At 33.4% G+C, this 22,505-nt stretch overlaps 1 protein-coding gene across 1 annotated transcript; it reads right to left on the bottom strand.

The window, feature by feature from the left end:
* Positions 1-6,410: 6,410 nt before the first annotated feature.
* On the bottom strand, positions 6,411-10,922 carry LOC125067896 (mucin-22-like). Its single transcript, XM_047676792.1, has 2 exons — positions 10,512-10,922; positions 6,411-8,987 (listed from the first exon to the last, which is right to left on the bottom strand). The coding sequence occupies exons 1-2, from the start codon at positions 10,920-10,922 to the stop codon at positions 6,411-6,413; spliced, it is 2,988 nt and encodes a 995-aa protein (XP_047532748.1).
* Positions 10,923-22,505: the final 11,583 nt, after the last annotated feature.

Here is a 22,505-nt window from a genome sequence, read left to right as displayed (position 1 = left end):
AGTTGATATACGTTATTAAATATTATACGTTAAATTGGATTGGCGCTACAAAAGCAACAGCATAAATGTCATAGAACGCGGCAAAAGTTTAGATTTACAATAGTTATTTTGGACTAAGTCAAAAATAAAGTCAGTCGAATAGTCAGTTTCTGGACTGTGACTAATTGCTCTCATCAACAAAAATATTAAATCTTCTAACCCGGCGCAATATAATCCTTCAAAATATCTGCTGATTGCTATGCTACCGCTATTTTGGAGAATCTGGGTTATTGTTTATCCTTTTCAATTTATTCCCTATCTGAGATGGTCGCCCTTACCTTCCAGAAATATTGTATAAAAATAATTAGACGATAAATATAAGGCCACAGATCCAGAGGTTCTGGTCGGACCGATTAAAAGTTACTGAGTTTTTCTGTCGGAAATTTCTCAGAAACAGGCCGGATCTTGGAAGTTGGAAGTGTGTACACTCCCGTGCCTCGGACAGCACGTAAAGCTGGTCCTGCACCTGAACTCTTTCCGTTGTCGGATTTCCCGTCCCATCGGATTATGACAATGAGGAGTGAGGAAATAGAAATTGCATCGGTGTTTTTGTGTTGTTTCACACACATGTGCCCTAAAATATATTCTTTGTTTGGTTTCCTTGAGATGGGTAGCCTTGACTGAAGTCGGTAAGAACAAAATCATCAACGTCATATAAATTAACTAAGATTGTAAATTTTATTTGAATAATTTATTTTATTTAGTTACGTACGTTTAACATTTATAACATTGCACGATGTCACTAATATCAAGTAAAGCTTTCCTGGCCTTTACGACCTACGTAATCTTATATTACTTTATACTTATATTTAACTTACTATAATTAAATATTAAAATTGCTGCTAAAAGAAATAGCAATTAAAAGCTTTAAATACAACAGGGTTTTTAAAGCAATCGTGATTTCTTTAAATAGAAAAATTGCTGTGAATGTCCCCAATCGAATTTTCTTTAAAATTGAAAAGGTTTTTAATAGCTTTTGTACTATATTAAGTAGGATTAAAGTCGATTAAATAGTCGAGAGGTATGAAGCGTTTGTTAAGTTTATTCCACACTTACCCGATTGAGGTGTTCAAAACAATCAAATCTGGACTAGATTATAGTCCTATAAGGTGCCATTTAGAATTCATAAAAATATAGGCATATTTCTTAGAAGGTAAGGTTGGTAAGGAACCTAATTTGCCTTCAATCTTAAAGGTATCCCGTTCGATAGAATTTTTTTAAAAGCTTGTAACTTGTTCATAGAAGGACAACGAATATTTAAAAAGTACAATGATGAGTATAATGTTCCTCTAGCTAGAGGCGAGCTGTGATGGAGGTCACATAGGGTCACAAAGGTATGATGAACGTTAGTTGCAATTACAGTGAAACACATTAAGTAATATTAATAATAAATATTAGCAAGTACAGCCCGCAGTGACATACTAATCCGATGCATAGACGTCCTAAGGACGTTCTGAGCGCTCCCGTCGATGTCATTACATCGGCGAACGCTGACTCGATCGCGCCGGCAGGGTCGAGGTCCCTTGTACATTATTAACCAACCACGCCTAGGCGTATGACGGGTTTCTGAGCACATAATCTCCTCCCTCCCGACGTCGACGGCCTAACAGGAGGCGCCCTTAGGACGCGCGTACTCCCCCACCCGCCCGGTGACGCTGTAGAGGCCACTATGGCTACCAGCTACTATCAAATGGAAGGAAAATTTTAAGTTATATTAGGAATACGATTTTTAAATCGAATAGAAAATTCGATAGCTGAAGTACGTCTGACGAAATTAATGTTATATTCAAAGTGTAATAATAAAATTAATTACCATTTTGTTACTATTACTTATTTATTTAATTAAAACTTTTATTTTGTGTGTTGTTATATAATAGAAACTTCGTTCAATTCGTGTTTAACACATTTCGTTTGATTTACTACATAAGAATATTGTTTAAATAAGTAATTTTATTCTATGTGCTTCGTACCTATTTTGTTGTTCAATATAATTGCAACTAACGGCAGTGACCCTATGTGACTGCTACTAAAAAATCTTTTTTGTATCTTTTCATCTTAACGGTAGTAGGGCTTTTTGCAAACCCATCTGGGTGGGTACCTATTCATCAGGTCTTCTACCGCCAAACAGCAGTATTGTTGTGTTTCGGTTTGAAAGTGAAGTGAGCCAGTGTTACAGGCACAAGGGGCATGACATTTTAGTTCTCAATGTTGGTGGCGCATTGGCGATGCAAGGAATGGTTAATATTTCTTACAGCGCTATTGTCTTATCCGCCAACATATAACTTAAAAATAATATATATATAATATATCTATCTATATTACTAACAAGCATCTCTGCGCGGTCTTACCTCTCTTAATGTCATTGCTCCGGTCTCAGGTCTTCACGTAATGTTCAATAGCCTTTGTTTCTTTAAGAATTGGACAATCTAATACGAAAATATTTTTCCGAATCCAACTGAGTTTCTTGGATTATATAAGTATTAATTTTATTTTATTCGACGATATCTCTCTGACAGTAGGCTTAAGAATTTACAATCCCTTCCTTTTATAATAAATACAAAAAAAATATATCGCCTATTTTCGTTACTAACGCATTAAGAATATAGATAACGTTAATTTTATTTGATATGATATCAAAATAATTCTAATAACTACGATTTTTTTTTAAATATGCTTGCACACTTTTTGTTTCGACTTGATGGTCGAGCTTGTGAGGTGTTACCGGTTATCTGGGTACGAGCGTTGGATTTAAACTAAGGGCACACGTAAAAACGTCAACGGTGATGGTTGTTGGAAAACATTGTATTCCAATGTACGTCAATAATCAGTAGAATTAGAATTATATGAAACTTGCTGCAGCTGTATATGTGGACGGACAAATGGGCCACCAGGTGTGAATTGGTACCCACCGCGTAGAAACATTGGCGCTGTAAGAAATATCAACCATTCCTTACATCGCCAATGAACCAACTACTTTGGGTACTACGATTTTATATCCCTTGAGTCTGTAGTTACACTGGCTCACGCACGCTTCAAGCCGGAACACATTTTTACATTAACAGCCTGTAAATTTCCCACTTTTGGGCTAAGGCTTCCTCTCCCTTTGAGGAGAAGGTTTAGAGCATATTCCACCACGCTGCTCCAATGCGGATTAGTGGAATACACATGTGGCAGAATTTCGTTGAAATTAGACACAGGCAGGTTTCCTCACGATGTTTTCCTTCACCGCCGAGATGAATTATAAACTTTGGAGACAGAAGATCTAATCAATGGGTGGTACCCAGACGAGCTTACACAAAGCTTTACCACTAAGTGTAAAGTTTAGTTATTAAATAATTAAAAATAATTATGAGAATTAAGACAAAAAACGTGAAACTAAATTCAACATTCTGATATTTAATGTCCTAAATCACAGTTTATAATAATGCATTCCGCGTTAAAAGTAAACCGTATTCTTGGTATAAACACAAACGCGTCTTCTTAAGTGAGGAGGAGAACTTTGCCCAGCAGTGGGATATTCACAGGATTGTAATACGCAATAACTTTACTCGTTTCTTTTCTCGGTTTTTGATGTCACACAAACCAAGAAGGTTCAAAATGGAAAATTATAAAAAAATAAATTTTTGGGCCCCAACTAAGAAATTTAAAAATAGAACAAAGCAGATTCTCTATTTATTTTTTTATTTCATTTGTTTTAATATATTTCGTGCTACTGAATTACACATTTATCATTTTTATTCATTCATCAGCATTATGATCTGATAATCGAACAGTCGTTATCATCTTATCAAATTAATCTTTGATTTCTCACCGCACAAACATCACACAAACGTTTATAACACTCTAACTCTAACGTCTATATAATATGATATATTATGTTTGGATAATATTTTCCTCCTTATATTTATTGGGTTCTTATTGGATTAACTTTAGTTTTTATTAGTTTACGAGCGAATATAGCAATCAAAAAACCCGTTCATAATACTTATAATAGAATGTAAACGCTATTTAGAATAATCGCTGTTACTAATTATGTAATATATGTATATACGTATAATGGTAAGGATCTACAAGAAGCTAAGGTAGATTTTTTACAGAAGAAAATTATTAAAATTCGAATTTAGAATGTTTTTGAATCGAATATTTAGTTATAACTTAAAAAACTTAACAAATACAAAATAAAAATATTTACTTATTATATACATATATATTCTATAGGTATGTATATAATATTGTGTACGCGCTACACGTCAAGGGAGTAGAGAACGGTGGAGAAGCAACATGACGCCATAAGAGAGTTATACAGTTTGTCACGTCACGGCGTACGAATCAGTTCTACCACAAAGGTGCACTAATAAATGCTATATATAAAAAAAAGTAATGAATCATGGCAAAGGTATAAAACCAACAACTTTCTATATAATAACTCCTTGGGTATCTAACGATTGAATCCGGGCCGTTAATATACTATGACGTTATTAATTTTATCATAAATATAATTGTGGAAAAAGGTGTTGCCGCTCTGTTCTTCTCAGGTCAGAGGTATTTATTTTCATAGAGTTAATACATCTTTTGTCAATCATTAAGTAATTATAAGTATTATTTATAATATAGTAAGTAATTAGTTACGATTTTTATTTCATTTCTTTTGATTAATTAAAAAGTATATATATAAGTATGTATATATCCATATATAAATACTTAAAGCAATAACTTTGTAAGCAACCGCTTTTTTACAAAAAAAAACGCGCGCGGTAGTTTATGAAATTTGGCACTGTTGATGTTTATTTGGAGAAGAAGTGCAGCAAACTAATATTTTAATAAAATGTGCATTAGAAATCATTACACGCACTAAGTTACGTTTAGACACGTTTATCTATATAATATTTAATATGAAACATTCATAGTTTACGTACATACTGCCAATGACAACACACGTCATGTCAAAGATGAAGAACAATGACACTATTTTTTACATTTCAATTTTTTTACTGTAATAGTGGACAAGGTAACGTCCAGTTGAGCCTCATTTTTACTTCTTATCTTCCGAAATAACGCGTTTAATGTTTTATTAGCAATAAATTACAGTCGAATTTCGACCAATGGGCGACTACTAATTTATCTAAATCTCTGACCGTCTGGGTAGGTATCATCCACAGCCTAAGAGCAATAATTAGGCATTATATCTTAATTTATATAGTGGTGTATCGATAATGGGAAGGACACTTAATTATTGTTATAATGTCTAGATTTATGCAGCTGTGGTGATTCGCCAATTTAAAATAAAATAAAAGAATGTTTAAAATTAATCTACCAGGATATATGTTTATTTTAAATTAAACAATGAAGCGTTACATTTGTTTATTGACTACCGAAACGATTCCGAAACTGCCTCAGGTTCGGAAATAAAAATCTCGGACCTGAGAAGAAGCGGCGAAAGGAACTCAGCGGGATTTTTTTTTGTTTAAAATTATCTATATATATGTTTACTTTAAGCAATGAATATACGCATTATTTTTGTGAAAATATAAATAATTAAATCATAGCTAATCCGATTACAAAAAAAGGTATAACTGTGTCGTTTACCCTATCGTTATCAATTATGTGATTAACTGGATTAACACAGGAATTCGAAAGACCGATTCATTATACGCAATACATATATAAATATTTATAAGTATGACAATGTCTTATGAGAATCGTTCTTGATAAAATTGATAATATATACAAAATATTCTGGAAGTTGTATATTTGTTATTTATTTTAAATAGGATATCAAGGTCATAGGTTCAAACTGGATTCGAAATCCACTTAAAGCTTGTGCCTGTTAATATGTCCTGCGGAGTTTGTGTCTCATTTGAAAACTGCCGCGAAAGTAATCTGTCAAGAGACCATCATAATTTATGTTTACTATTGACGAATCTGAGTGAGAATAATAAATTAAAACGAATCAACACATCTGACAGAATGGATTTATTTAAATCAGAAAAGCTGTAATTAAATGTTAGATATCAATTTATTACATTCAAAGTATGCCTTGAAATTCCACTCTCATCGTAAACAAAGACGTACGACTTTAAGTGTGATGTTTTGAATGCATCAATACGCTTATCAGTGCATAACAATGATTTTTGATTTATCATACAATCTTAAATATATTCTTATTCAATTGATAACATTACTTCATGATTAAATAAATTAAATCCTTAACAACTAAATTAAATTATGAAATAATATATTTCAATTAGACTCAATTTCCATTTAATAATAAAATAAATAACCTAATTAATATTAATTGAGTATTTGTCCTCTACGATATTACTATGTTTTGAGTATCTAGATATAGTTAGTTTAACTGTTTAAATATCAGTTTATTCCATTTTAATGATAGTAGCTAATTTTCTTAGCGTCGTTGAGTTTGTCCAAACTTTCGACACCCTCGGAATATGTATAGAGCTTGGAAGATCTTCAATGTCTGCTAGTATCAATTGGGAATCGCGTCGAGATCTCCTTTTTCCAATATAATATGATATCAAAGCCGTGAGAATTAGAATAATAAATATTAGAAGTATAACCATGGATATGGTGAATGCGTTCCAAAATCCTTTTTCTAGATATATTGGCTTTTCTGTGATATCATCAGAGTTAGTTGTCGTTGTGTCACCGGTTCCTGGTGAATTCGTAACTTCATCCATGGAATCTGATGTCGTTGCTGTTGTATCTGGATTTGGATCTGGTGTATCAGGCTGTAATGTAATTTCAGAAATAGTTGTTTCAATATTTAATGTAGATTCAGTTAGTCCAGTTGAATTATTATCTGTTGTTGAGAAAACAGTTGTTTGGGTTCCATTGTCGGTAGTTATTTCAGAATCCGATGTCACTGACATCGTTGTTGTCGTATCAGGATTCAAAATTGTCGTTTCAGGGCCCCCAGTTTGAATTGTTGAATCGTTAACTGTTGTTGGGAAGATTGTGGTTTGTGTTCCGTCGTCGGTTGTTATTTCAGAATCCGATGTCGGTGATATCGTTGTTGTCGTATCAGGATTCAAAATTGTTGTTTCAGGGCCATCGGTTTGAATTGTTAAATCGGTATCTGTTGTTGGGATGACTGTTGTTTGTGTTCCTTCACTGGTTGTTATTTCAGATTCTGATGTCGGTGATATTGTTGTAGTCGTATCAGGAGTCCCACTTGTTGTTATAGGACCACCAGTTTGAATTGTTGAATCATTATCTGTCGTTGGAAAGACAGTAGTTTGAGCTCCATCGTCGGTGGTTATTTCAGATTCTGATGTCGGTGATATTGTTGTAGTCGTATCAGGTGTCCCACTTGTTGTTATAGGACCACCAGTTTGAATTGTTGAATCGTTATCTGTCGTTGGAAAGATAGTTGTTTGTGCTCCATCGTCGGTGGTTATTTCAGATTCTGATGTCGGTGATATCGTTGTAGTCGTATCTGGAGTCCCACTTGTTGTTATAGGACCACCAGTTTGAATTGTTGAATCGTTATCTGTCGTTGGAAAGACAGTTGTTTGTACTCCATCATCGGTAGTTATTTCAGAATCCGATGTCACTGACATCGTGGTTGTCGTGTCAGGTTTCAAAATTGTTGTTTCAGGGCCACCAGTTTGAATTGTTGAATCGTTATCTGTTGTTGGGAAGACTGTTGTTTGTGCTCCATTATCGGTGGTTATTCCAGATTCTGATGTCGGTGATATCGTTGTAGTCGTATCAGGAGTCCCACTTGTTGTTATAGGACCACCAGTTTGAATTGTTGAATCGTTATCTGTCGTTGGAAAGATACTTGTTTGTGCTCCATCATCGGTAGTTATTTCAGAATCCGATGTCACTGACATCGTTGTTGTCGTGTCAGGAGTCCCAGTTGTTGTTACAGGACCTCCAGTTTGTATTGTTGAATCGTTATCAGTCGTTGGAAAGACAGTTGTTTGTGCTCCATTGTCGGTGGTTATTTCGGATTCCGATGTCGGTGATATTGTTGTAGTCATATCAGGAGTTCCACCTGTTGTTATAGGACCACCAGTTTGAATTGTTGAATCGTTATCTGTCGTTGGAAAGACAGTTGTTTGTGCTCCATTGTCGGTGGTTATTTCAGATTCTGATGTCGGTGATATCGTTGTAGTCGTATCAGGAGTCCCATTTGTTGTTATAGGACCACCAGTTTGAATTGTTGAATTATTGTCTGTCGTTGGAAAGACAGTTGTTTGTGCTCCATCGTCGGTGGTTATTTCGGATTCTGATGTCGGTGATATTGTTGTAGTCGTATCAGGAGTCCGACTTGTTGTTATAGGACCACCAGTTTGAATTGTTGAATCGTTATCTGTCGTTGGAAAGATAGTTGTTTGTGCTCCATCGTCGGTGGTTATTTCAGATTCTGATGTCGGTGATATCGTTGTAGTCATATCAGGAGTCCCAGTTGTTGTTACAGGACCTCCAGTTTGTATTGTTGAATCGTTATCAGTCGTTGGAAAGACAGTTGTTTGTGCTCCATCGTTGGTGGTCATTTCAGATTCTGATGTCGGTGATATCGTTGTAGTCGTATCTGGAGTCCCACTTGTTGTTATAGGACCACCAGTTTGAATTGTTGAATCATTGTCTGTCGTTGGAAAGACAGTTGTTTGTGCTCCATCGTCGGTGGTTATTTCAGATTCTGATGTCGGTGACATTGTTGTAGTCGTATCAGGAGTTCCACCTGTTGTTTCAGGTTTCTGAGTTGTAATTTCAGATTGTGGTGTGGTGTAATCACTTGTCGATTCTAGTTCAGTCGTTGTATCTGATGTTGAAATAGTTTCTGCTTCAGTTGTAATAGTTGTAGACGTTGTATCAACTTTATCATAAATTGTACATTCTTCTTCAACGGTTAATGGTGGCATGTATCGAAATGAATCAACTAATACTATTGATTCCTTTGCCGCCACTCCAAGTATTGATATCTGCAAAATAAACATTCATTTTATCATGGAATATAAAACATTATTAAATAAATATTAGTACTTTTTTTTTTAGGAAGGTTTGTATAGATATATTAATTTTTAAGCTAATTAAAGTTTTTGTTATGCGTAAAATTAAACAAAATGTTTGTTTGGTATAATTACAATTTTTTTTTTTTTATAAATTGGGTCCCTAATCTTAAGTATAGAGCTATTGAATTGATTTGTTTATTTATGTTTGACATAAATGATTAAAATTCCTAATATTATCCATTAATTACTCATAAGTACAATCCTACTGGGATTTTGTTGTTTGGCAACCGGGTTTTAACGATTTTTAGGATTGACTGATTTTCGGAGGGTCAGTATGTAATAGTATTAAATAAGTAACTGCTCGTGAGAAGTGTAAATTCAATTTTTATACAACATTTTATTTGTTATAAGTATATATGAATATTATTTAAATTTCCCCCTTTTTATCTTGTATATTAATAGAGTAAGCCAATTTTTGTTCCAGTGATTATGGGACGATGGCTGCATTTAAAAAAACGGTTAGAGTCTCATTTTGAAGAGCTCCAGCCGTAAATTAAAGAGGATTCTTGATTGAAATTTCCTAAATTGTTACGATTTAATAAATCATTAATTTTTGAGAGCCGAAAAAAATTACTAGCCGGTTAGAGAGCGGTCCAATGGCTGTATAAGGAAATAAAAAAAAAAAAAGTATACTTTCTACTTGAACTAATGTAGTATACATTTGATATTTAAAAATTAATTTAGAAGAGATTTCATCATTTTGGCGCCAATGAAATCAAAACAAAACCTATCATAGGCTTAGGACTTCCTCATAAAATCTGTTGAATAAACTGCGAATTTTCGCGGCAGACCTACTAGTATGAAGTATAATTTTATTAACTTTTTTAGAGCTATCCGATGTGTTAGAGCAACTTTATTTTATAAGCCCGGCTAACAACATCGTCCAGTCACTAAAACTATAACCCTATCCTGTGATTACTATTACAGATTAAATATAAATGAGTAATAGTATAGTATAGTATTAGTTGTAATGAACATTTATTAACTAAACATCGCATTCTGACAAACGGGGTCCTGATATTTGATAAAAACAAATTTTTAATTAAATTATTTTTGGCAGTACGATATGTTTCCATTACAAGACAAATTTAATATTGTGTGAAAAATAAATTATTCGAAAAAATATTTTAGATATAAGTTAGAACAAAGAAAAATTTAAATAAGACGTCCTTTTGTCTATTTTTCAACCATTAGTTATTAATTAGTTTTTAAATATTTGATAATTCAATATTATTACTTTGTCACTTAAATAGTAATAAAATTCACAGATTTAAACATGGAAACGTATAAACGTCACTCGGAAAATTGTTTTGTTTATTAAAAATTTCGCATAATACGTAGTCACAAGCCTACGTCTGGAGCTAAGCAATAAGCTGAGTTAAGGTATTTGCTTAGCAAAAAATGGGAAGTTTAAGTGTTATTTGTTTTACTTACATAACCGTTGTATGTACCGAATCCCGACAAAGTCATTGTAGCCGTACGCCATCCGCTGACAAAGTCTGGGTCCATAGCAATGATCAATACATTCCCTACTACAGCGTCATTACCACCTACTACTATCTGATTTGCGAGTATCGTGACCTGATCAGAGGGCGAAGTAGGTTCCATAAACAAATTCACTTCTATAGTCCCATTTGCCGTCATTGAAAACGTAAACGACGAAGCACAACTTAATATTTCATTTGGATAAATGTACGTCATTGAGCTCGGATCAGGGCTGTCGATTTTTAAATTTTCATAATATCCAACATTCCACATCAGTCTGGTAACGCACACTCCCAATTCATTACTGAACGTGCTATTAAAATCTTTTTCAAAATCAAAAGTAACACAATCATCACACATCACACTATAACTGAATATCAAGACGAAAACACAATAAATGTGACAGCGATCCTCCATCGTTATTCAGCTGACTAAAATTGACGTGTAAAATGCCGAATTTCTATGATTATGACTATATTTATAAGACCTAGTTCACACTGCGCGTGCGTTATATATGTAAGTGATAAAGTAATATATTTTTGTCTCCGATTACAGAATTTCCGATTGCAGATATTCTTGTTTCATTTATAATAACTAGACATCTCGATTCGTGTAGGTGCATTTAGTAACGCGTTGTTCAAAAGACCACGCCGTTTTGAGAAACAAGTAGGGAACCAAAATTAAAGATTGAAATACTTCTTAAAATAAAATAAAAAAAAATCTAAGGTTTGATTAGGTTTGATTTTTTCACATTTGACCGCAGATCTCAGTATTTGGTATTATTTTCAACTTTATAGGGGTTACGCGTAGAGTTCTACGCGGTATTGAGAAAAGGGGTTTTGACGGACAGAAAGACAGATGGATAAGAAATTAAAAAGGTTTACAACTTACACGTGCCAATTAATTTATTGAATTGTTTTGAAAGTTTTGCAGGCCCGTCTGGATCCACCACCCACTCATCAGATTTTCTACCACCAATCAGCAATTCAGCTCTACTAAGTATTGTTGTGTTGTTTTTTAAAGGGTGAATGAGCTAGTGTGACTACAGGTACAAGGGACATAACATCTTCGTTCCCAAGGTTGGTGACGCATTGGGATGTAAGGTATGGTTAGTATTTCTTATAGCGCCATTGTCTATGGGCGGTAGTTGACCACTTCAGGTGGCATATTTGCTCGTCCACCCACAATGTCAAAAATAAAGCCCTTTTGTAATAAACTAAATACGTATATGTAGCTATATATTATTTTGCTGGTTCCAACATATTTTATAGTCGGCCTGACCGAGGTTTAAGGGACTGCTTTAGCGACAAGGCTGCCCGAAATACCTTACGTACTATTTATATTTTTTTTTATAATTTCGTCACATATTATTACTAAATAAATAAATAAGGGGATAAAGGTGATGGTATCGAGATTTTGATTACCTATTTTTAGACAACTAATTATATATTATTATGACTGTTTGTTGATCCAAATAAATCAATATTTTTTTTCGTGAAATTGATGTATGTAATTTGACTGAGCTGTGCACGAATGTTCAAAAAATTTACCCATATGTGATTTTCACTGTCAAAAATGTAATTGCCAGTGTTTAGCCAACTTGTTGTGTAAAGGTCGTTAAAATGAAATAAAAATTTAAATGACTCATTTAATTATTCTAACATGTTGACCACGCCTTTACACCTAGCGACATAATCACAACTATTAACAACATAATTATCACGGATAAGATAACTGATTGGCTACAAAAATATTTAGGCGGAGTTATAAATACTTTAGCTTAAACATCCACTTAATGAAATTGTAAAATGAATGACTGACGTACAGCCTAAAATGTTTGATCTAACAGGATGTAATTTTGCACAGAAATTCCATGGAATTATAACGTTTTTTTTTATGGTTATTGGTTGGCGGACGAGCATACGGGCCACTAGATGGTAAGTGATCACCACCGGCCATAGACCTTGCCTTAAATCGCCATTGCGCCATTAACCTTGCGAACTAAGATGTTATGTCCCTTGTGCCTGTAGTTACACTGGCTCACTCACCCTTCAAATCGGAACACAACAATATTGAGTACCTACTGTTGTTTGGGCGTAGAATATCTGATGTGTGGATGGTACCTACCCAGACGGGCTTGCACAAAGCCCTACCACCAAGTATAAAAGTAGCTAAAATGGGGAAAGATAGTTTGGATGGAAGTTCGACATTATTCAAGCTAGAGCTGTGGGCATTAGCCAAGTTACTTTGCAACTATTATATTTTTTAAATAAATGAGACCCAATGTATGAAAAATTATTGTCAATGTAATTAAGAATACCTTTTATAATTATAATGATAATTTATTTTTTACCAGAGCTAAAAGCTATAAATTACAGAAGGTTAATGCCACATGACTAAGTGCTTAGTGTATTGTTTTAGGTTTTTGTACATGTCCGTCTGGGTAGTTAACGCACATCAAATATTAATAGAAATACTTGGTAGGTATTTTGTGTTTCAATTTGAGTTAGTTTAACTAAAGACAGAAGATACGATGTAAGGAATGGTAAAAAATTCTTGCAGCACCAATTTGTACACAGGCAGCCTGCCTACATATTACACACTTAAATAAAAACAAGAATTCAAGTAACTATTTAATTTCATATTTGATAGGCATTTTTACCCCCAGGGGTACCTGTCTGAAGGTACTTTTATCAGATAATGAACGACGCCTTTAGCATGAATATTTCATGTATCTTATTCTTATGAAACACAAAGGTTAAGGTGAGGTGAATTCATAATAAGTACAGACCTATTCACTAATAAAGGCGCTAAACTTTATAATCTTTATTTCATTTATTATTATCGGCTTGCATTAGTATGAATGAGTGACGCTCGTGTTCACGAAATGTGTTAGTGTGTGTAAGACGACTAAGATATATTAAAAATAATTTCATTTCACGTGGAGGGGAGCGCCTTCGTCAGTGAATAGACATATTTTTTTTATTGACAAAATTGAATTGGAATGTGGTCACTCACTAGTTTTTATCTAGGATTAAAACTAATATCTATACAAAATAATTAAATAGGCAAATTATCAAATGCTTATTTACACGTGTGACGTGTGTGACGTGTACTAAGTCCTACGTCCGAAAGATATGGTCGACGAGCTCACGACGATCCAGAATAAGCTAATTTAACGTCAGTGAAACTAGCATTTTTCAGCATCGCCCACAGCATTGTTGCTTCGAGTGTTATTTTGCAATAATATCGTAAGCATAGAATACGACTATTTTAATTAGATCATTCAAATTCGGCAAAGAATCTCTTATATGCGTTAGATGCGTTAGAGGCTGAAATTCCGAACCTATCTCCTTAATAAAGCCCAACAATGCGACTTTACAATTGTTTCTAACGTACTCTAAATACAGTTTTAAATATCATCCATTATCAAACAAACTTGTATTGTTTTAATAAAAGTTATTTATAATTCAAATTAAAATGTACCTCAAATAATAGCAAAATAGAATTTATAGGATCTAGATGCTGGTGGTGCAAATAGAAACGTTGTGGCGGTGGTTTGCATACGGAGATCCTGCGGAAAGTCTAGTGGCTTCTGTCGTTAATTTTGTTAGTTCATACGAGAGGTCGAGCTGTTTGTAAACATGTTTTCTAATAAAAAATCATGCTATTTTTTCAGGACGCTGGCGGTTTTACTTCGTTTTATTGCTGAGCTCACTTTTTAACTACTAAATATCATCTCTTGGGCCACCAATAGTAAGGACCAGTTCCGTAGACAGGAAATTTATTATCTGACGAATAGTGAACTAACGCTTAAAACCCAGTCAGTTAAATAAAAGTAAGTATTTTTGGCGCTGTAGTATTTGAGCAGCTTAAGCAGATAGATCGCCGTTGCGGGATGTAAAGAGTACGGGTTCTGGATATAATACCATCAGCGTGTAGCGTAAGATACATCTTACACAAGGACACCATTCAAATCAAATCAAATATGATTATTCTAATATACTTTTATAAGTAGGTCCCAACTTTTGAATAAGCGTTACATACAAGTGCCTTGGATTTCAGGTTAAGTGGATCTTAAGAAAACGCTGGCTTTTTTGGACACGTTGGACATACTTGCAGGTAATGTTTTGTGCAAGTTCGCCTGGGTAGGTACCATTAGATATTTTCCCGTTAAATAGCTATAATTTTGAAGTTTAAGAGAACTTGTGTCTCAGGCACAAGGGATATAAAATCTTAGGTCCTAAGGTTAGTGGCACATTTGTGATGTAAGAAATGGTTATTATTACAATGGTTATTTATTATTATTATTATATAAATGGTTATTTGTGATCCCTTACCATCAGGTGGCCTATTTGTCTATCCGTGTACCAATATAATAAAAAAAACATATTTCATTGATAAGGGACGGTAACAATATTAAAATTAATCTCTCATTTTTATCATGTTGCAAAGTCCACATTTATTTTAATATTAAAAAGAGTCCGTAGACGTTGTCTGTCTATATGTATATATTTTATATACTGAAATCTTCGAAACGCGATGCACCTTCGGGGATAACTTTTACATCTATTGGTCAAGTAGTTTCTTCGGTTAGGGAGTAAAAAAGAAACCACTAATTATTTATAAAAATACATTAATAAAAATGAGACGTATAAATTGTCAATTTTAACAAAGCAAAAATGCTATGAAGCATTACGTCAAAATCGTAATTATATCGTTAAATCTATCGCGATCTATCCTATCTTAACTTTATTAGCAGCCATAGATAACACATCAAAGTCGATTGCCTCCAAGATTGCAATCAATCAGATGTGATTATTATCAAACGATCGAGATATGATGCTTATCTTAAGTGTTATTGAATATACAATACGGTCATCCAATTGTAATAAAATGATTGATCGTTCATTTGATTTTCATCGTTACCGCTCATGGTTTACGGGTGGGTTTCGTGTACGTAATTTGCGGTAGTTATAAACTTGACCCGGTATACCTAGAATATTTTAAATATACCTAGTGTTTATGTTCGGATGTACGTCGCACAGAAGCAGTAGGATGTATATTGCTTGTTCGCGATTTAACATTATGCATAATGATTGCAATAAGTTACGTAAGTTATTATTTTTAGATGCGATTATTTGATAAAATTATATAAAATCGAAATTATAATATTCTGAATTAATGTATACACTTCTAACTATTTTTTTTGTATCGATCGTCTTTTTTTTCTCATACAAGTATGTGAATGGCAAATGAGTCTCCTTATGTTAAGTGGTCACCAGTGCATATAGGTTTAATTACTTTAAGAAATGTTAATTATTCCTGTATTATCAATGCACCACCACACTTGGAAAATCTGGGCAGTTAGTTTATTAATAAAAAAATGTCTAATGATTAAAAATTATTTGAATTAAGATGAATGTAATGGCAACATAGGTTTTCAATCAGAAGATAAGTAGAAACAGTGTATTTAAGGGGATAACCTAACCTAACCAAAGGTGCTTGAAAAAAGACCTCTCACGAAATTTGCTCCGTATATATTTTCTATGGGTATAATTTTCAATTGTATAGAAAATTAAATGACATACGAATTATAATAAATCACTGGATATATAATTTAGAATATATATGTCCTTTACACTGTATAAATCAATATCTTAGGAGCAACAAAAATAATTTTCCGTCGGCTAAAGGTTGTGTTCGTAATTTTCATCGTTTTTCCTCACGTTCGGCTATCAGATAATGTACGTTGAACCGGGGATTTCATCTGAGATAAAAATATATATAGATAATATTTCACGTCGATAATATGTTCAGTTATTTACATAAAACAACGCAGGTTTTGATTTCAAGAACAATAATTATTGATCGTTGTCGGTTGTATTACAAGCGTTTAAAGCACTTGGTGATAGGGTTTTGTTCAAGCTCGTCTGAATAGAAGTTAGTAGGGTAGTGAGCCAGTGTAACCACAAATATCTTACCTCCAAGGTTGGTGGCAAATTAGTGATGTTAGGATTGATTGTGAATTGATTGATGAATATCCGGCAGCGATATATATACAATATACATGTATCTTGATCAAAAAAATTCTTAACAAAACTATCCACACTAATTTAAAATTTACCAAACCAAAAGAACATCTTAAGCGTAGCACCCGACGAGCTAGCTGTCTTGTATTACCTAAAACTAGAACATCATATGGTAAAAAAAAAACCGTTACGTTGAAGGAGTGCAATTTAAATAAAACTTTATAATAAAATAGGTACCTGGTCACATAAAAAATGTAAACTCATTTAACGCATTTAATACCAACATGGCAAGCCCGTCTGGGTAGGTACCACCCAATCATCAGATATTCTACCGCCTAACAGCAGTACTCAGTATTGAGGGGTGAGTGAGCCAGTGTAACTACAGGCACAAGGGACGTAACATCTTAGCTCCCAAGTTTAGTGGCGCATTGGTGATGTAAGGAATGGTTAATATTTCTTACAATGCCATTGTCTATGGGCGGTGGTACCATCAGGTGGCTATAGCTATTATTATTATTATTTTAGACGTACGCGAATGTTATATTACCATTCTCATGTAAACGACTTATGTCTTTTTGAGAATAAATGTCTATAAACCTGAACCTGATTAAAATATCTTACAGCGCTAATGTCTTAAAAAATACCTTAAAAACAACTAATTCGATTTGTCCTTACACAGGACGGGCTTCTTACTTTTATGGACATTATCCTTTGTAATATTTAGTTCGGTCAAAGTCAATTTAATATTTTTGTTGTAATGTACATTCATAATAACTTAGGTGCTTACTTTCTTAGTTTGGGTTCAATATTTAATACTGCATTTGAATGTAATTATTTCTCATTATTTCTTCATTTCTATTTATAGTTTCGAACCATCGATACTTATATAATAAACGCGAACGTAACTCAGTCTGTTTGTCTGTCTGTTGCTATATTACGACCAATCTTAAGTGGGACCAAAAACCAACGCAGGACACAACTGTGCATTATAATAATGAATGTGTGTGTCTGTGCATTATAATAAATATTATAATAATGCACAGTTGTGTGCGCAAATCCGATACGGTCGTAAATAGTTCAAACTTCAAACGCAGGACGGCTTTACGTACATTCCGAGGTACGAGAGTGTACACACTTTTAACTTCAAGACTCCAGGTTGTCACTGAGTATTTTTCGACAGAAAAATTCAATTACTTTTTATCGGCTCAAGTAGAGGTTAAAACCTTGTACCTGTGCCAGTATATGTGCCCTTATTAAGCCATTAACCACTAAGACAGTAATTAATGAATACATTAGCAGATATTGTAAAACACAAACTTTCAAGGCCAGTTTTATCCCCTTACGGGTGGAGTTTCGTGAAATTCGTTCTAAGTGGATGTCCACACCCTATAATAACACCTGGAAATCAAGTCTGTAGGTGTTACAGCTTCAGAGATTTCGATTAATCAGTGAGTGGTATTTCGACGATTTAATTTTTAAAGAGGGAGGAGAATATTGAACATGTCTTATTCAAAATATAAGTTATCATTATTGTTAACAATGAAACCATTTCCTGTAAATTTAATTCGGGTTAACAAAAAGTATATTTATTTATGTCTAGAATTAATTCTATTTAATTATACTTACACGATATGTTTTTATAGTTCTAACATAAAATGTGTTGATTTTAGTATTTATTTTATTGTAATATTTTTTTATGATTTAACGTGAATATCATTACTATGAATAATTTTGATATCATATCGTCTATCGGCAATTGTCAAACTAATTTCCAATACATAATCAACAGCAATAACAATAAAGTAATAATATTAGGTATAATCATTTAATTTATAAAAAAAAACTCAGCTTCGTCAAATTCATACGGAATTACTACTAACTAATAAAATTTGAGCCGAGATGGCCCAGTGGCTAGAACGCGTGCATCTTAACCGATGATTTCGGGTTCAAACCCAGGCAGGCACCACTGAAATTTCATGTGCTTAATTTGTATTTATAATTCATCTCGTGCTCGGCGGTGAAGAAAAACATCGTGAGGAAACCTGCATGTGTCTAATTTCAACGAAATTCTGCCACATGTGTATTCCGCCAACCCGCATTGAGCAGCGTGGTGGAATATGCTCCTAACCTTCTCCTCAAAGGGAGAGGAGGCCTTTATCCCAGCAGTGGGACATTTACGGGCTGCTAATGCTAATAAAACTTATACACACAGCTTAAGAAATAAACACAAAATACATCTTTATAATCCTAGAACTAAATACGGTAGTAGAAGCGCTCTGTATAACGGTGTAAAATTATATAATAGTTTGCCGAATAGTACAAAACCGTGTAATTTTAGAAAGAAACTAAAAAAAATTATAAAGGAAAATATATATTAATAAAATTAATTAATATCTTTCATATACTAAAAACACAAATTTAATATTGTTGAATTTTTTTTTTTTTTTATTTATTATGTTTTTTCTTTTTTATTTTGTGTCAATGTGAATACTGCCACAGATTCTACCACTAAAAAAAAATTATTTATTTATAATTTATATGTATTGCTCATTGTAAAGTGAACTGTAAGGTTCTTTATGAGTAATAAAGTTCTTTAACTTGATTTTATTTCAAATAGATTTGTTGATAAAATGTTTGTAAACGTTTAAAATGTGAATGAACGACGTAACCGGATACGTAAAATAACAGTCCTTGAATGAAACATACGAATGCGTTGCTTTTTTGCGCCCATAGACAATGGCGCTGTAAGAAATATTAATAATTTCTTATATCGCCAATGCACCACCAACCTTGGGAACTAAGATGTTATGTCCCTTGTACTTGTAGTTACACTGGCTGACTCATCCTTCTAATTGGAACACAAAAATACTGTTTGGCGGTAGAATATCTTATGAGTGTAGTACCCGGGCGGGTTCACATAAAGCCCTACCACCAAGTGTGGTGGTAGAATAAAAAATTTTATTCTACCACAGCGGTGGCAGTTCTTTGCAGGTTGGTTGTATATACGAGGTACAATTAGCGACTTTATGGTTTATGATAGCACACCATGGGAATGAAACGATCACCTCCTAACTATTTCTTTTTGATATTGAATACATGTAAGGCTCTTCTCTGATCGGGGTATTTTCTTTTCCGAACCGGTGATAGTGTTTAATTTGACAATCGATTAGGGGAATACTTTCTATTTTGGTAAAATTGTAGAGTTTTTCTAAAAAAAATAACTTTTCTTACTCAATTCTTATTTAGCATCAGCACGATCTAATAATAAATAATAATAAATATTGGACAACATCACATACATTACTCTGATCCCAATGTAAGTAGATAAAGCACTTGTGTTATGGAAAATCGGAAGTAACGACGGTACCACAATCAGATCCAGAGACCTCGGAGTGGCGTACCCATGAAAACCGGTGTACACACTACTCGACCGCGGAGGTCGTCCAACTTGATTCTACCCAAGTTTTAACCCTTTATTTAATTAATTTCTTTGATTTAATCAATCGTGTTGTTTCTATTGTTTGGACAGAAGGCATTTTTACTAATCTTAATAATGTCTTATACATTAAAAAAGTAAGTACTAAAATGATTCAAATGTTTTGTATTGAATGGATTAAGTTATAGTCGGCAATATTACGGTTATTAGTAGATAAAATAGCAACACTAGAAGGCTTGTCTACAGGCCTTAAACGTATTTTATCCTAACATTGTGACTTTGATATTTGCTAAAAATAAAAGAAATTATACAAAAGTATTAAGAGTACTTCTTTCAACAAGAAATTCGATTTAAGAATAAAATCTTTATTAGCGATAAGAGTTCTGGTTAATTTGTTACTCAGAGCATCGGAATTGTGATATATACAAGTATAGTTATTATATAGTTTCGAGAGAACAACTCTAAACTCATTTGTGAAAAAATAAAATCAGTTAAGTTTGTGATTGCAGTAAAGTGGACTGAATAATTTTTGTCCAATTAATCAGAATTGCAAATCAATAGAAGCGACAGCTTCGCATTTTTACTGGGTACCTATGTTTCTTTCCAGGCAATTTCAATAGTAGGTATTTTTTTAATTTTAATTTATTAAGTACATAGTTAAGTTCTCAATGAATAATTATTATATCATTAATGGTAATATGTATTTAAGAATCGTACCTAAATATAACAATTATTTTTTAAAGCTCTTTGAACGTTTTAAGATCATATTTGAAAGGAAATTTTCTGTATCTAACGTTTATGGTAAAATGTTTCTCAAGAGTTTGAGTTCTATTACGTACAATTTCTGCGCGTGATATTCTATCAAAACCGAAACTTATCATGCCATCTGTGCGTTATAATGTTAAATAAAACGTTTATAAACAAGGTAGTAATATCGATAATGATAATTTTATTAATTCATTTTATCTTTTGATACTTGCGACAAATAAAAGATGGCGCTGTTAAGCAGTACTAATTTTGTATGGATGCGTTCCACGTCGTAGATCTGATCATTCGCGTAGACATGCGCCTTCATGTTAAATTAACGTTGCGTAACTTCACGAGTGAAAAAATCTAACTTTTTTATATATTTCATATATTATAAAGACCCCAACCGATGGGTCAGTATTGATCCATGATACCATTTTCGAAAAATTATACGAAAAATATTCTATTAAATCAAATAATATTTTAAGGATGTCACTGTCACTTATACTGCTTACATACTTACGCAGGCATTAATTTTTAATTTCGCATTTCAGAAAACACTTTCAGCAGTTCATTTAATGTATAAGTTTTATTAAATGTCGTAATTATGCATGCGCCTACCGTATTCGACAACATTATAATGTTAAGTAAATTAAAATTCTCCAAAAAATTCAGGCGTTTTTAAAACTATTAATAAATTAATAATATTATTAATTCTAAAGTATATTAACACGTGAAGTGAAACCATTTTGCCCGTCGATATACAGGGTTAATGGTTCATTCATGTTCATTAGTAGCCTGTAAATTTCCCACTGCTAGGCTAAGGCTTCCTCTCTCTTTGAGGAGACGGTTTGGAGCATATTCCACCACACTGCTCTAATGCGGCTTGGTGGATTACACATGTGGCAGAATTTCGTTGAAATTAGACTCGTGCCGGTTTCCTCACGATGTTTTCCTTCACCATCGAGCACGAGATGAATTATAAACATAAATTAAGCACATGAAAATTCAGTGGTGCCTGACTGGGTTTAAACCCGAAATCATCTCTCTGAAATAGTAAATTGGTTCAGTGTTAATAATTTAATCTTAAATAGTAAAAAGACTAAATGTATTAAATTCACTACTCCCAATGTAAGATGTGTCAAAACGAGTGTACGTTTAAACGGGGAAGCATTAGATGTTTTAGAATCAACAGAGTTCCTTGGTATGACAATAGACTCTAAGCTCCAATGGGGCCCCCATATAAATAAATTGGCGAATAGACTCAGCTCTGCAGCCTATGCGGTAAAAAAAATTAGACTTTTGACTGATGTGGATACGGCTCGCCTTGTGTACTTCAGTTATTTCCATAGTATAATGTCATATGGCATCCTACTCTGGGGCATCCTACTCTGCAGCTGACATTAATACCATTTTTGTACTGCAGAAGAGGGCTATTCGTGCAATTTATAACCTGGGCCCAAAAGATTCGTTAAGAGGTAAATTAAAAGAAATTAAAATAATGACTGTCGCTTCTCAATTTGTTTTTGATAATGTTATGTATGTACGCAAAAACATAAATGATTTTCCCAGAAATTGTGACGTACATTCTATTAACACTAGGAACAAGAATAAACTTGTTACTCCAAGTACCCGATTACACAGGGTTAGTAACTCTTTTTTGGGGCAATGTATACGTTTTTACAACAGGATCCCAGAAAACGTTCAAAATTATTCAATTATAAAATT

Source organism: Vanessa atalanta, chromosome 12, assembly GCF_905147765.1.
Source record: "Vanessa atalanta chromosome 12, ilVanAtal1.2, whole genome shotgun sequence".
Taxonomy (NCBI): Eukaryota; Metazoa; Arthropoda; class Insecta; order Lepidoptera; family Nymphalidae; genus Vanessa; species Vanessa atalanta.
Note: the sequence above shows the minus strand (reverse complement) of the source record. Positions and strands in the feature narration are given on the sequence as shown.